Source organism: Ictidomys tridecemlineatus, chromosome 5, assembly GCF_052094955.1.
Source record: "Ictidomys tridecemlineatus isolate mIctTri1 chromosome 5, mIctTri1.hap1, whole genome shotgun sequence".
Classification (NCBI taxonomy): domain Eukaryota; kingdom Metazoa; phylum Chordata; class Mammalia; order Rodentia; family Sciuridae; genus Ictidomys; species Ictidomys tridecemlineatus.
In genome coordinates, this window is record NC_135481.1 from 9607151 (window position 1) to 9623685 (window position 16535).

The 16535-nt window shown below is 38.8% G+C and overlaps 1 protein-coding gene across 1 annotated transcript; it reads left to right on the forward strand.

Moving 5' to 3' along the window:
* Positions 1-3581: 3581 nt before the first annotated feature.
* Cox5a (cytochrome c oxidase subunit 5A) lies at positions 3582-16535 on the forward strand. The gene is made up of 5 exons (XM_005316808.3): positions 3582-3786; positions 10088-10204; positions 11267-11388; positions 13749-13872; positions 16371-16535. The coding sequence occupies exons 1-4, from the start codon at positions 3684-3686 to the stop codon at positions 13860-13862; spliced, it is 456 nt and encodes a 151-aa protein (XP_005316865.1). The 5' UTR covers positions 3582-3683; the 3' UTR covers positions 13863-13872; positions 16371-16535.

Here is a 16535-nt window from a genome sequence, read left to right on the forward strand (position 1 = left end):
GAATTAGAGAAATTGAATTTGTTTTTCAGAGTTAATTGTTAAGGTTACCCTGGGCTGGGCATTGTGGCACACAACTATAATCCCAGTGACTTGGGAGGCTGAGGCAGGAGTATCCCAAATTTGAGGCCAGCCTTGGCAATTTAGTAAGACCTTGTCTCAAAAGAAAAAAAAAAACAATGTGTATGGGGGGGTGCTGGGGTTATGGATCAGTGGTAGTGCAGCCATCTGGCATGTGTGAGGCACTGGGTTCAATCCTCAGCACCACATAAAGATAAATAAATAAAAAAATAAAGGTATTGGGGCTGGGATTGTGGCTCAGGGGTAGAGCGCTCCCCTAGCACGCGCAGGACCCGGGTTTGATCCTCAGCACCACATAAAAATAAAGGCATTGTGTTGTGTCTATCTAGACCTAAAAAATAAAAAAATTCTTAAAATAAATAAATAAAGGCATTGTGTCCATCTACAATTAAAAAATTATTTTTTACAAAAGGACTGGGGATGTAGCTGAGAGGTAGAATGCTCCTGGGTTTGATCCCTAGTACTGCAAATAAATAAATAAAAATAAGCAAATTTTTAAAAATTAAAATGTAAGATGGGCTGGGGGGTCAGCAAAATCTACGTTCAGCTAAGGTTGAGAAAGAAAACAATTTCTGAAGGCAGAAAGTGGGCTTAAATCTAAACCCCACTATTCATGAGCTGTGTGATTCTTGGGCAAGTGAAAATAGGGATAAATTTTTATCTCCCAAGGTTGTAATGCATAGACAGAATGAATAATAAATTATTAGTGGTGAAAAAAAAAAGGTAGAATGAGATGGACATCATTACACTAAGTACATGTATTAAGACACAAATGGTGTGAATATACTTTCTATACAACCAGAGATATCAAAAATTGTCTCTATAGGTGTAATCTGCTGTCATCTATAACAAGTTAGAATTAAATTTTTTTTTTTAAAGAGAGAGTGAGAGAGGGGGACAGAGAGAGAGAGAGAATTTTAACATTTATTTATTTTTTTCTTAATTCTCGGCGGACACAACATCTTTGTTGGTATGTGGTGCTGCTGAGGATCAAACCCGGGCCGCACGCATGCTAGGCGAGCGCGCTACCGCTTGAGCCACATCCCAGCCCCCTAGAATTAAAAATTTTAAAAAATTTTTTATTCTAATTTGTCACATGCAGAGGCACTTCACAGTCATATTTGGGTTTTTTTTTTTTTGTTGTTGTTGTTGTTTGTTTTGTTTTTGAGATAGGGTTCTCCCTATACTGCCCAGGCTGGCCTTGAATTCCTGGGCTCAATCAATCTTCCCACCTCATCCTCCCAAGTAACTGGGATTTATAAGTGTGGGACACCACTGCACCAGATCATAATTATATTAAAAAAACAAAACACTTTGGTAGTGATCTAAATAACTATAAGCAAAATTGAGAGACTCCAAAACCAGGGAGACCAGTTGGAACTTGGTTACTATATACCTTAATGCTTTCTTACTTTTGAGACCTAACTTCATCCTGAGCTTCCTCCAGCTTTTGGAGATTTGGTGAACATTAATTGAACTGAAAAGAAGTCAAAGCTTCCCAGAATTCCTTTGGTTCTACCACTGAGCTACATCTCCAGCACTTTTTATTTTGAGACAGTGTCTAAGTTGCCCAGGCTGGCCTCAAATCTAATGATCCTCCTCTGAGTAGCTGGGATTCAGGCCTGCATCATCATGCCTGGCTGCAAATGCTTTTAAAATCCTTTTCTCAATAGGTTCATACCCCTCTAAAGCCACTACTAGTTACAGGAAACAAAAGGACAGATTGTGAGGGCCTGGAGTGAGGAAGAGGGACCTGAATGCTAGCTTTTCTTTCTTCGGTGGGCTCAAAATAGAAAATGAGGAAATGCTTAAGACAAAAGAGACTCTCTCCTTAACTCTGAGTGCTCTAGATGATTCAGGCAGCTCTTTGGTCTGGAAGGAAGAAGTTAAAGGAAAGGGAACATCATTATTTGAAAAACTTTCTAATAAGACATGTTGTGCTGCCACTGTGGCTATAAGGACTACCGCCTTCAGAAGTTGGCTTGTGCAAATGTGGCTGCCCTGCCAAGTGCAAAAGAAAGTACAACTAGAGTGCCAAGATTAAAAGACAAAATACCACTAGGATGGGTCAAATAAGGTGCCTAAAAATTATATACTGCAGATTCAGGTATGGAGTCCATGAAGAAACAACTCCAAAACCCAAGAGGGCAGCATCCAAATCACTTTGAGAGTTTAAATGATTAGCCACCCAATAAATGTTCTGTTTTAAAAAAGAAAAAAGTAAAAGAGACAGAAATTAAGTGAATATGACTGGATGGATATTCAGATCTAGAAAAAGTGTCTCCACTGCCCAAGGACTTAGGATGTATCTATTGAAGGCAAATTGGATGCAAGAGCTCTAGAATTTGGTCAACCCCTTCCAGAGGGGGGTGTTTGGCCATAACATCCAGATGAGGGCTGGGGTTGTAGCTTAGTGGTAGAGTGCTTGCCTAGTACAGGTGAGGCCCAGGGTTTGATGCTCAGCACCACATAAAATAAAGGTTAAATTCTTTAAAAAAAAAATCCAGATGATTCTTCAGAACTGTGAAGAGCCTTGGCAGCCAGCTAGCAACTTTAATTTCTGAGTCTTATTTATCTGTGAAATGAAATATTTGGACATACCCTACCCTCCACCACAAAGTGCTAGATCGAACCCAAGGACTTGAGCAGACGTATGCTAAATAGACTCAATTAATGCTTGCTGATTAATGATATAAGAATAGTTATTAGTAAGGTCCCGTACAGTTGGGCGCAGTGGTTCATGCCCATAAAACCAGCTACTCAGTAGGTTGAGGCAGGAGGATTGTAAATTCGAGGCCTCCTTAACTTTATAAGACCCTGTTTCAAAATGGAAAACAAACAAACAACAACAACAAAAAAAAAACAGTAAAAAGGGCCGAGGATGAGGATGTAGTTCAGTGATAGAATGTCCCTGGGTTCAATTCCCAGTAGCCTCTCCCTTACACAAAAGGTTCCTTTCAGGTAAGCAGTTTCTTCTCATTCATCTCTTATTTTAATCTCCAGGGGTACTACTCATGGAGAAAGCAAAAGTTATTTTATTATTATTATTTTATTAGGAACTGGGAATTAAATCCACAGGCGCTTTACCACTAAACCATATCCCCAGCCCTCTTTATATATATATTTTCAGATGGGATCTCTCTCGCTAAATTGTTTAGGGCCTCGTTAAATTGCTGAAGCTGGCTTTGAACTTCCCATCCTCCTGCCTCCGCAATCGGCTATTTTTATAATTTGTCGTTGTTTTTGCTCATTCCTCGTTTGAGGTGATTAGAGTCTCCTCCTAAGGACGACTCGAATCCCTTACACTGCCTATTGCTTGCTCCTCGTCTATTTTCCGTTATCATTTCACTACCACCTTCCAAATCACCAGACTAAGAATGAGCCAGTGCGCGGCGCCGACAATATTTGTCCTCATCGAGCCGCCGTATCCCACCGGTAGCTGCGTCTGTTCCACTCCCTGAGGCGCGAGCGTCGCAGGGGGCGGAACTGCGCGCTCCGCCCACCGTGCGTCGGTGCGTGAGTCCGGCCCCCGCGATCTCTCGAGCGGCCCGCGAGCTCACACCCGGCTTTTCTCCAGCCTCACTCCGCGCACAGCCGTCGCCGTCATGCTGGCCGCTGCTCTCCGCCGCTGCGCCGTGGCAGCAGCAGCCGCCAGAGCCGGCCCCCGAGGCCTCCTGCACCCTGCCTCGGCTCCCAGTCCCGCCGCCGGTAAGGCCCGCTCCTGTCACTGGCCTCGCCCGCGTGTCCTTGCGGTGACCTGGGCCCCCGCCACTACTTGAGGGCAGGCTCTCCCGGCGGCCTAGCCTCTGCCCTGCGGACTGGCGGGCGAGCCCTATGACCACACACCGCTCTCGGTTCTACCTTGAGTTATGGTGGACTTGAGGGTGAGCTCCTGGGGCCTCCCTCAGCGCAACTTCCTGGCGCCGGCACCGTGATGGGTCAGGTGTGGACCTGCTGGGGGCGTCCTGCAGGGACGCAGCATTCCACTTCACTACCCGGGCGGTGACTGTGTCCCGAAGCCGACCCCGCAGCCACCTGACCGGGAGTGGCCGTTGCCGGCCTGCAGCGCCTTGGCGAAGGTGACATTGAACCTCTGGGCGCGCCACTAGGGCAGGGGTCGGGGTGCGTCGGCGGCCCCCAGCGTCTCTGTATAGTTTTTTCCTTAATCAGGCGGTTCTCTGCTAGCGTTTTGTGGGTCACCTTCACAGCACACACAGTCATGTTTAGGTACTGTTGAGCCACGTTCTAATTCCTTCACATTTAAAATAGCTCCTTGTGTGTGACTGTAGTCTGAAAGATAGCCTGAGGAACTGAAAATATATGTATACACACACACACACACACACACACACACATTACTGTTTGAGAATTGAGTAACACAGACCCAGGAGTACTGAGTTTTGCAAACATGGGAACGCTTTGTAGCCTTTTATCCCCCTTTCCGTTTAGAAGTCTGGTTGTTGGAGCATAAAATGTACTGTTAATTCTTGTCTCGTATTTTTCCTTCCCCTTATGTGTGTTATGGAAGATTTTGTGTCTTTTTTTTTTTTTTTCCTACTTGGGATTGAACCCAAGGGCACTCTACCACTGAGCTACTTTCTGTTTTTGATTTTGAGATAGGGTCTCGCTAAATTGCTGAGATTGACCTCGAATTTGGCGATCCTCCTGCTTCAGCCTCAGCCTCACTGGAATTACATACAGGCATGTGCTACTTACTGTGCCTCGCTCAGCACTATACATTTTTTTTAAACCTGTTTTTTTTTTTTTTTAATCTTTATTTCTTAGGTGTAGATGGACACAATGCCTTTATTTTTATGTGGTGCTGAGGATCGAACTCGGGTCGCACCCGCACTGGGTGAGCGCTGTACTGATGAGCCACAATCCTAGCCCCAGCACTATACTTTTAACTTCAGAATCTAAAGAATATTTTTGGTTTCATTCAGTTTAGACTTTTTTTTTTTGTAAAGTTTCATAGAATGATAAGGCTAGAGTTCACTTAAGAGACCGTGGAGGGCTGGGGCTGTAGCTCAGTGGCAGGGAACTTGCCTGGCATGAGTGCGGCACTATTCAATCCTTAACATCTGGTAAAAATAAATAAAGGCATTCTGTTTATCTGAGTACAAAAATTTTTTTAAAAAGAGATACCACGGAGATAATCACATACAAAAGAGGAAACTGAGACCTACGTCTGGAAACTGACTCCTTCAGTAGTGGGGGAAATATTTTGTTTCTTAGCCATAGTTGTTAGGTTTGACCCATGGTGATGTTTCATGGTTTTTTTTTTTCCTTATTTAATTGTTAAAGTTGCAAAGATTATTTTAATTTTTTTTCATGTAAATAACGCTTCAGGAGGTTTCTCTTGACCTCTTCAAAAAAATGTCTTGAAACAAATAAGTTTCTACTTTTTCTTTGGGAAATGGCACAGGTTTTTGGCAAACTGTAGCCTAAGGAGATTTCTTCTTTGTGGTTTGTCTCTCAGATATTCTGTTCACCCTCCTGAGTACAATGAATTCCTAAACCAAGGGCTTTATTTTAGGTGTTTGTCCCATATACCTAAATATTAGCCACAAGGAGGCAGTATCAGTACAAGTGGTGTCAGCTACTTTTTATCTGTGACCTTGGACATGTTCATTAACTTTAAGCCTTAGTTGCTTCCTTTCTAAAATCAGGATAATTTTTGGTATTTAAATGAGATTTAACTCATTTAAATAACTTGTCACCTTGCCTGACACAAGTATTTAATACAGTCATGCCTTGTTTAAGGATGAAATAAGGTCTGAAATGCCTCAGCCTTAGGCAATTTTGTGAGACTATAATAGAGCATACTTATACAAACCTAGATATTATGGCCTACTACACACCTAGATTATATGTATGGTGTAGTCCTTTTTGAAGCTTAAAGTCATTCACTGAAACATTGCTATGCAGTGCATGAATTGTAGCTTTATAATAGTGAATTTTATTTTTGCATATAGTAGGTTGAGATTTGTTATCAGTATGAAACTGTAGAGGTCTTACTTAAGTGAAAGTCAAAAAGAAGTAAGTTTCTTTTGTATTTATTTTTTACTTTATTAAAATATTTGTTTATTGATCTTTATTTATGTGTTTTATTTATTTATATGTTGTGTTGAGACTCGAACCCAGTGCCTCAACGCATGCCAGATAAGTGCGCTACCACTGAGCCATAACCCCAGCCCTTATATATTTTTTAGAAGTAAGTTTTTTAATTGAGGCTATCCAAGGTCAAATGAGAGTATGTTTGAAAGAGAAATTTTGAGGGGTTGGCCTGAGAAGCCTTAGGTAACAGCTTAAATCTGGTCCATGAAGAAGATTCCAATTTGAAACCTAATTGTTTCCCAATAACTGCAAAATTAGGTGATTTAATGTTTTAAATAATGGTTAAATTCTGTAGTCAACTCTTAAAATCCTTTTCCTGAGAGCTGCAGAAGGGTTAGAATTGGGCTGAATTTAAACAACACTTTCCAACTGCTTTTTTGTACCACTCCCACATTTCCAGGTTCTCAACTTGAGGCTCTCAAGATCCATGCCTGGTCTTCAACCTTGCTTTGTCAACATCAAACTTGCTGTTGGGCTGGGAATGTAGCTCAGTGGAAGAGCGCTTGCTGGGTTCCTTAGTACCCCATAAAAAATAAATAAATAAAATAAAGGCATTCTGTCTGTCCATGTCAGCTCCCTCCCCCCAAAAAAAACTTGCTCTTGAACTTGTTATTGTTGCCTCCACATTATATTTTGCCATCCTTAATTCCTAGAATTATTACCACCAAAATGACCATTCCTTCAGCTTTGTCTGAGCTGATTAGTTATTAAACAGAAAGCCAACTGTGTGGTGAGGGTGGTGGTTTTTTAAATAGAGCAAATAACTGAAGCAATGTTCCTAGAAATTTTTTTTCTTTTTTTTTTGTTTTTAATATTTTTAAAAATTGTTTACAGACACAATAACTTTATTTTATTATTTATTTTTATGTGGTTAAGGATTGAACCCAGTGCCTCTCGTATGCTAGGCAAATGCTCTACCAGCTGAGCTGCAACCCCAGCCCTCATGAAAGCTTTTTTTAAAATGTTCCCATTTTTGGTCAGGCAGAGTGGCCTGATTACACCTGTAATCCCAGCTAATTAGGATACTGAAGCAGAAGAGTGGCAAGTTCAAGTTCAGCCTCACCGGTTTAGTGAGACCCTGTCTCAAAATGGAAAATAAAAAAGGCTGATGGTATAGCTCAGTGGTAGAGTGCCCCTGGTTTCAATTCCCAGTGGTGGTGGGGTGACAGTGTTCCCATTTTTCATAGCTGCTTCCCCTTTTCAGGTTATATCAAAGAATTGAATAGTTGTTTTCTAATACTTTGCCTTTCAAGCCTCAAAACTAGGTGGAAATGTTGTGCTTAAGTATTGTTGTGGGATGCCTATATAATTTCCCTAAAAAAATGTTACATATGTAGGGGACATGTCTATAGCTAACAAAATAGATCTGTTCTACTGGAGTTAGAAACATAATTTTATTGTGGAGCAGAACTGTTACCATGCATGGGCAAGAGGGTGGACTCCATTGCTCATTGTACTCCACTATGAACCCACTCTCACCCTGCGGTAATAGTTCCCCCACCCCCACCCCAAGTAACAGTTTAAACCATGTGGGAGAAGTCAGTTTTTGCCTTCCTGGAAGAGATGTATAGTCGCAGTACATGCTTGTATTATTCCAAACAAATGTTTTATGAAAGGTTTTTTTTCTTTTTGCATATAACTAGTTTGTATTTTGACTACCTGAAGAGAGGTGATTGAATCATTCACGGTCATGCTTTCCTTTACTTGAATTTGTGGTTTTGCTGCTCATCTATTTCAGAGTTAGAAAAACAATGCTAGGACTCATCTAGTCAAATTCATGCCTAGCAATAAAGGAAAGGAATTGGTTACTATGAAACATTTTATTTTTCTGGGTAAAAGGAAAGTTAAGTTTAATACTTAACTCTGGGAAGGAAGTCCATATACTTTCATTTTTCATGAGTAAATACTTAAGAGTGGTTTACTGTGTTATATGGTAGCTGTGTGTTTAATTTGATAAGAAATTGCCTAGTCTTCCATGGCAGTTGTATCTCTTTTTTTGTATCATTCTTTATATTTGCACTTTTAAGCATTCAAGGATAACTTTAGGTTTTATTGTTTTAACTTTAGTTTTCAAAAAAATGTAGCATGCAAATTCTTTTTCTTTTTAATTTAATTTTTTTGCAGTGCTGAGAATTGAACCCAGGGAGACTCTACCACTGAGTTACGTCCCAACCCTTTTTATTTTTATATTTATTTATTTTTTTTTTAGCTGTACACCGTACCTTTATTTTGTTTGTTTATTTTTATGAGGTGCTGCTGATCAAACCCAGGGCCTTACACGTGCTAGGCAAGCACTCTCCCACTGAGCCACAACTCCAACCCCATTATTTTTTATTTGAGACTAGTTTTGTTGAGTTGGCCAAGCTTACCTCAAATTTGATCATTTTTCCAAATAGCTGAGTACAGGTGTGTGCCATTGCACCTGGCACATAGATTTTTTTTAAAAAGGTAAACCAATGTAAGTATACATTGTAGATTCACTTCAGAACTAGCATGAACTTTCTCTTTTTTATTTATTTATTTGGTGCTTGGAATTGAACTCAGGCATGATTTATCAATAAGCTATGTTCCCAACCCTTTAAATTTTTAATTTTGAGGCAGAATCTCCCTAAGTTGCTGAGGCTGGCCTTGAACTTGTGATCCTCCTGCCTTCTGAGTTGGTGGGATCACAAATGTGCACCACTGTGCCTTGTTTAATTTTTTATTTTTTTGAGACAGAGTTTTAACCTGTTTCCCAGGTTGGACATTCTCAGTCCTTTTTATTTTATTTTGAGACAGAATCTTGCTTTGTTGCCTGGGCTAGTCTTGAAGTTTTAATCCTTTTGGCTCAGCCTCTTCCATAGCTGGAAGTATAATTGTGAGCCACTGGTATCCTGACCTAAAATTCTTTTTCATTAGAAATTAATACCGTTTATGGTAAAAAATTCAAACAGTAGGGAAGTATATATAGAAAGTTTTGCCCAGTGCTGTGACACACTCTTATAATCCCAGCTACTTGGGAGACACCGAAGAAAGTTTTCCTCTCCCAACCATCGTTAACGATTTCTTTCTTTCTTGGTATCTGGGATTGAACTCAGGGGTGCTTAATCACTATATCCCCAGCACTTTTTATATTTTATTAAGAGATGGGGTCTTGCTAAGTTGCTTAGGGCCTTGCTAAATTGCTGAGGTTGGCTTTGAACTTGTAGTCCTCCTGCCTCAGTTTGTACAGCTGCTGAGATTATAGGCATTCGCCACCACACCCAGGTAACAATTTCAAGCTACCATTACACATTAGAGGCAGGAAGCATAAATGTACCCATAAAATACTTTTTGTTCTACTTGCTTTTCTTTGCTTAATTTATTTTATTTTATTTTTTTAGAGATAGATGGATGCAGTACCTTTATTTATTTGTTTATTTTTATGTGGTGCTGAAGTTTGAACCCAGTGCCTCAAATGTGCCTAGCAAGCACTCTATCATTGAGCTACAACCCAGCCCCCTCTTTGCTTAATTTTTAAGATACCTTTTTATATCAATACACAAGATTTATTTCATTTGACCTGTTGGATTTTTTTTTTTTTAACCACAATGTATAGTTAATTCAAAACTCAGTTCATTAGCCAGGCATGGAGGTGCACTCCTGTAATCCCAGAGGCTTTGGAGGCTGAGGCAAGAGGATCCCAGGTTCAAAGCCAGCCTAGGCAACAGAGCCCAGGGTCTAAGCACCTTAGTGAGACCCTATCTCTAATAAAAAATAATAATAAAAAAAGGGCTGGAGATGTGGCTCAGTGGTTAAGCACCCTTGAATTCAATCCCTGTACCAAATAAATAAATAAACCCTCAATGCATTAGACAAAATATGTCAAATACTGTTTTTGTACATTGAACTCATTGCTCTTTCTCCATTGTAGCAATCCCGTCAGTTCGCTGCTATTCCCATGGGTCCCATGAGACAGACGAGGAGTTTGATGCTCGCTGGGTGACATACTTCAATAAACCAGATATAGATGCCTGGGAATTGCGTAAAGGTAATTGGAACATAGACATATTTGTCTATTTTGGTATGCAGATACAGACTTTTTCCACTACTTTGTTGAAAGTAGCTATTTTTGAAAACATGCATCATATAAACTGGTTACAGTCATGCAATTTGTAGTTAGGAAAGTTTATAGCTTCTGTAGTGTTTTGTGTAAAGTAGAATTTAAAAGCAGGTACTATGGACATTTTGAATTAGATAATTCTTTATTGTAGGGGGCTATCCTTTGTACTACAGGGTGTTTTAGCACCATCCTTGACCTACCCATTATTTACATATACACCTGCAGTTGTGAAAATCAGAAATATCTCCAGATACTGCCTAATGTCTCCTGAGTGATAAAATCACCCCTAATCGAAAGCCACTGCTATAAAGATAGCACTAGCTGAGTGTAGTTCACAATTTTGTACTTTTTAGATAATTTACTTAAGCAGTTATTGGTTCTCTTGCCCTTTGGGGTAATAGTTTGAGTTTTTTGTAATTCTTTGTCATGAATGGTTTTGCCCTGAATAAGAATCTAGTCTGAATAGACTTAAAACTTTTTTTTTAAGCTGCAGTTTTAATGATAAATAAGTAGCATTAATGATAACTAGTCACTAATTGTAAGTATACTATAATTTTAACTCAGTCCAGATTGTTTTTCCAATAGAATCTGTTTCAAAGCATCAAAAATAATCTATATTGTTAAAGATCTGAGTTGAAAATAACCCTCTTGTTTTAAGAGAAAATGATAATTACAATGAAAACAGTGTTTACATGTAAGAAAACTCAGGTTTTAGCAGTGGCTCATGCCTTTAATCCCAGCTACTTAGAAGGCAAAGGCAGGAGGACAACAAATTTAAATCCAGTTTGGTCACCTCAGTGAGATCCTGTCCCAGAACTGGGTGGGTGGTAGTGGGGAATGGCAGAAGATGTGGCTTTTGGTGAGGCCTCAAGTTCAATTCCTGGTACCAAAAATAATCATGTGTCATGATTCAGCAAGGATATAGATACTAAATATTAGTCTAAGTGAAGGTATTCCGGTTTGACATGGCCCCTCTTTTTAATTTGACAGGAATGAACACTCTTGTTGGCTATGATCTGGTTCCAGAACCCAAAATCATTGATGCTGCTTTGCGAGCATGCAGGCGGTTAAATGATTTTGCTAGTGCTGTTCGTATCCTAGAGGTTGTTAAGGTCAGTGAAATAGCATTGTTAATATTGTTCTAGAAGTGGGTGAGCTGTTGATCAGGTATTAATATTATATTTTCTAATTTGTTGAACTATCCAAAACAGTGGGAATGTACTTTGTAGTTAAAATTTATCCAAGGAGTTGGGGAAATAGCTCAGTTGGTAGAGTGTTTGCCTTGCATGCAGAAGGCATCATTTAAAAAAAAAAAAAATTACCCAAGGCTTTAAAAACTGCTTGATAGTGGGCTGGGGTTGTTGCTCAGTAGTAGAACGCTCGCCTAGCATGCATGAGGCACTGGGTTCGATCCTCAGCACCACATAAAAACAAAATAATGTGTCTGCCTAAAAAACTAAAGATATATAAATAAATAAATTTTTTTGCTACTTGTAGTATGAAAATAAACATTGTTAATGGTTTCTTGAGGTGAGATTGCCAAAATAGGTTATTACTACTATTAATATTTTAGAAATGTGTTTGACATGAAACACATTCATGGTATTAACTGGAGAAAGTTATGAAATAGTGTTTGTGGTTTGATTTCATTTTATTTTTTTTTAAAAAAGAGAACTCATATATGAAAATGTAGCAGCATATATGCTAATCCCCCCTTCCCATTGGTTATAGTTTCTGGTTTTTTTCTTTTTCTTTTTTTTTCTTTTTTTCTTTTTTTCTTTTTTTTTTTTTTGGTAAAGAACAAATATTTATTTATTTATTTTAAAAACTTATTTTTTTACTTGTAGTTGGACACAATACCTTTATTTTATTCATTTATTGTTATATGGTGCTGAGGATTGAGCTTAGGGCCTCGTACATAACTAGGCGAGTGCTCTACCATTGATCCACAACCCCAGCTCCAAATACTGTGTTTAAATCAGAATTTTTAAAAAATTTTTTTGTAGTTGTAGATGGACAGAGTGCCTTTTATTTATTTATTTTTATGTGGTGCTGAGGATCAAACTTGGTGCCTCACATGTGCTAAACAAATGCTCTACCAATGAACTATACAACCCCAGCCCACAAACAAGAATTTTAATTAAAAAATATATATATACAATTAAGGAGACTTAGAATTTGCCAAAGGCAGTTTGGCATTTTCTTATCTCATTTGACTCTTTAATATTTTCTCCTGAGAAACTTTGTGGCAATATAGGCATAATTATATATTTGTCAAAATTCTCTGGCCCTGGACATACATATTCTTTGTGTACAGCTGTCCATGAGAAGATATTATGGCCTGTAAGAAAGAAATTCAAAGTCTGCAAGGGGAAAAGTGACATACTTTATCTATAATGGGTAAGATAATTAAGGGTTCTGAAGGCTATCAGTCCATTTAGCACTGGTAGTTAATTCAGTTAGGGTCTCAAATTGGATGCAAATTAAAAAACTTTTTTCCTGTGTTAACTTAATTTTTCCTGTTGCCTGCTGGGCATGTTTAATTATCTTACAAAAATTGTCATCACCATTTTTTTTAAAGAATCCAGGGGCCCTTAACCACTTAATCACATTCACAGTCCTTTTTATTTTTTATTTTAACTTATCTTGATAAGTTGCTTAGGGCCTGACTAAGTTGCTGAGACTGGCCTCACCACATTCTTTCCCAGTAATTCCAGGCTTTAAAATGTTTTTTTTTTTGTTGTTGTTGTTGTTGTTGTTTGTTTGTTTGTTTTCTGGATTTAGTCTTATTATCTTTGTTATTCTCAAAATATCTTTAAAACCTATCTCAAGCCAGATGCAGTGGCACATACCTCTAATTCCAGCTACTCAGGAGGCTGAGGCAGGGATTGCAAGTTCAAAACCAGTCTCAGCAACTTAGGCCCTAAGCAACTTAGCAAGATCCCTTCTCAAAATAAAGAATAAAAAGAATTAGGGGGCCGGGGTTGTGGCTTAGTGGTACAGCGCTTGCCTAGCATGCGTGAGGTACTGGGTTTGATCCCCGGAACCATGTAAAAATAAAAAATATGCCCAACTAAAACAAAACAACAACAACAAAAAAACAACCAAGTATTAGGGCTGTGGCTCAGTGGTAAAGTGCCTCTGGCTTGAATCCCTGGTACCAAAACAAAACAACCCCAAAAAACCTACCTCGAGGTGTAGGGGTTGTAGCTCAGGAGTAGAGTGCTTGCTTCTAATGTGTGAGTCCTTGGGTTTCATCTCCAGTGCTAGGAAAAAATTAATAAATAAATGCTACCTCGAACAGTACTTGTGTAAGTTGTCCTCTTCATTGAAAAATGTGTTGCTGTAAAAGTTGATGATCTGTTTTAACTATGCCACTAGACTGCATATATTATAAAAGCTTTTCAACTTAATTTTGTTAATAAAGACAGCTTTTTTCAGACAGTTAAATGTCAATGTTCTCTACCAACAGGACAAAGCAGGACCTCATAAGGAAATCTACCCCTATGTCATCCAGGAACTTAGACCAACTTTAAATGAACTGGGAATCTCCACTCCAGAGGAACTGGGTCTTGACAAAGTGTAAATCCCCATGGGTAAGCAGCACAACAGTCACCAAGGCAGGAGAAGAAACCAGGGAGGGGCAAGTGAATGTCATTCAGGGCTCTTAAAGCACTTATTCTTGCTTCAGGTAGTATCCACTAACATATAGATTTAGAGAGTATCACAATGATGATAAATTTAAGGAACTGAAATTATTTTTTATAGTTATTATTCTCTAAGTGGTGTAAAGTCAAGCAAAAACCTCCTTCACTAAGTATCTATGTAAACTGTTTCAAGCACAAAGAATAACAGATAGCTAGGCATGGTGGGCATGCCTGTAATCCCAGCAGTAATCCTGATCACAAGTTCAAAGCCAGCCTCAGCAAAAAAGTGGAGTGCTAAGCAACTCAGTAAGATCCTGTCTCTACATAAAATACAAAGTAGGGCTGGGGATGTGGCTCAATGGTTGAGTGACCCTGAGTTCAATCCCCAGTATACCCCATCCTCCGCCACCAAAAAAAAAAAAAAGAATAACATCATAATAGCAAGTCCATGTGCCACACCTAAATTTTCAGATATTATTTTGCCCTGTTTCCTTTGTGTTTTTAGTTTTTCCTCTAAAAAAATGACCAGTTTCACAAAGTGTTAGAGCCCTTTGTGTGCCCTTAATTTTTCAGTAGCAGACTTGATGACACTTTCGTTTTTGTGGGCCCCATAGATTTAATAATTAAATAAATACCTACTATTTAGTAATAAAACTTATTTGATAACCTCATTCTCTGGAAAGATAGAGCAAATCAAAACAGTCACAAGATTGTCTAAGCAGTGAACAGGGTACAGAAAATCCTTTGTTTTTTTTTTTTTTTTATAAGGTTTTTATTTATTTATTTATTTATTTATTTAAGATAGAGAGAGAGAGAGAGAATTTTTTTAATATTTATTTTTTAGTTCTCGGCGGACACAACATCTTTGTTGGTATGTGGTGCTGAGGATCGAACCTGGGCCGCACGCATGCCAGGCGAGCGCGCTACCGCTTGAGCCACATCCTCAGCCCCCAGAAAATCCTTTGTTAAAACAGAAAATTTATAAGCAGTAACTTCTTTAATATTTTAAATTTTGGAGAGTACTGGGGATTTATCCCAGGGGTAATTTACCACTGAGTTATATCATCTACCCTTTTTATTTATTTTGAGACCAGGTATCACTGAGTTGCTGAGGTTAGCCTTGGACCTGTGATCCTCCTGCCTCAGCCTCCCTAGCTGCTGGGATTACAGGCATGTGTCACTGCATCTGGCTTTGTTTTTATTTTATTTTATTTTATTTTATTTAACAAACACATATGGTGTAAATAGCTTTTACTGTTCCAGACAGTGTGCTGTACATTCTCTCTTTAAATCCATTTAATTCCTGTAATAGTCTTCGAGGTAGTTACTATTGGTATAATTATTCTCATTTTACTGAAGAGGAAACTGAGGCACCTTGGCCATGGTCATACAGTTAGTGGTGTGAACCTAGGCAGTCTGGCCTAGAGGCCATTGCTCTTACTCACTAAGCCATGCATGTTGTGCAGATACTTTGGTACTGGGCATTTACCAAGGCCAGACTCCTGTTTCTCAAATGTAAATAATGAGGCTCAAATAGAGGATTTTTTCCCCTAAAAGTAAGAAGACATTTATTTTTAAAAAGTGGCACTAAAATGTGTCATTAAAATTTCAAAATGAGTGGATCCAAAGTTATTTAAAGAGCTTATGTTGGCTGGGCATGGTTATCACCTGTAATCCCAGTGCCTTGGAAGGCCAAGGCAAGAGGATTGCAACTTCAGAACCAGCTTAGTGGTTAGGTGCTCCTGGGTTAAATCCATATTACAAAAAAAAATTTTAAAGGCTGTGAGTGTAACTATGCCTGTGATCCTCCCAGTTTGGGAGGCTAAAGCAGAAGTATCACAAATTTGAGGCCAGCCTCAGCAATTTAGTGACACCCTGTCTCAAAATGAAAAAGGGCAGGAGATATAGCTGTGTGATAACAAACTACTAGGTTCAATTCCTAATACTGCAAAAAAAAAAAAAAAAGTTTGGTTTATTTATTTTTTTAAGTGCAACTGTCATATTCTTTTCTAACTGGAAAAGAAGACGATTCATATTACATATGATATAAATTATGAAAATGCCATAAAGCAAACTCTTGTCTCTTGACTGGGGCAAGATTAAGAGCGAGCAAAAAAGTCTACAGAGAGCCAGGTGCAGTGACACACACATGTAATCCCAGTGTCTCGGGAGGCTGAGACAGGAGAATCAAGAGTTCAGAGCCATCCTCAGCAATAGTGAGGTGCTAATCAAAGCAGTAAGACCCTATCTCTACATAAAATACAAAGTAGGGCTGGGGATGTGGCTCGGTGGTTGAGTGCCCCTGAGTTCAGTTCCTGGTATCAAAAAAAAAAAAAAAGGCTACAGAGAGTAGTTTGCCAGGCTATAGTTCTAAAGGTTATTTTAAATAAGATTTCTATCTTTTCTTAATTTTTTCCATTGCTAATTCTTTGTGTTTTCTCTTACAGATGGTCTTCCCAAGGATTCATTCATATTGCTACTTGATTGTAAACAGTTACCTGGAAATGCTGATGATAACATATTACCTTATTTGAACAAGTTTTCCTTTATTGAGTACCAAACCATGTGATGGTAACTTGGACTAATAAAAGGGAAATGAGTTTGAACTGAAA

Bases quoted from the DNA above. Each gene is read 5' to 3' on its own strand.
- Cox5a (XM_005316808.3), top strand. From the start codon at position 3,684: ATGCTGGCCGCTGCTCTCCGCCGCTGCGCCGTGGCAGCAGCAGCCGCC. The intron at 3,787-10,087 runs GTAAGGCCCGCT...TCTCCATTGTAG, and splicing joins GGCTCCCAGTCCCGCCGCCG to CAATCCCGTCAGTTCGCTGC. The intron at 11,389-13,748 runs GTCAGTGAAATA...CTCTACCAACAG, and splicing joins GTATCCTAGAGGTTGTTAAG to GACAAAGCAGGACCTCATAA.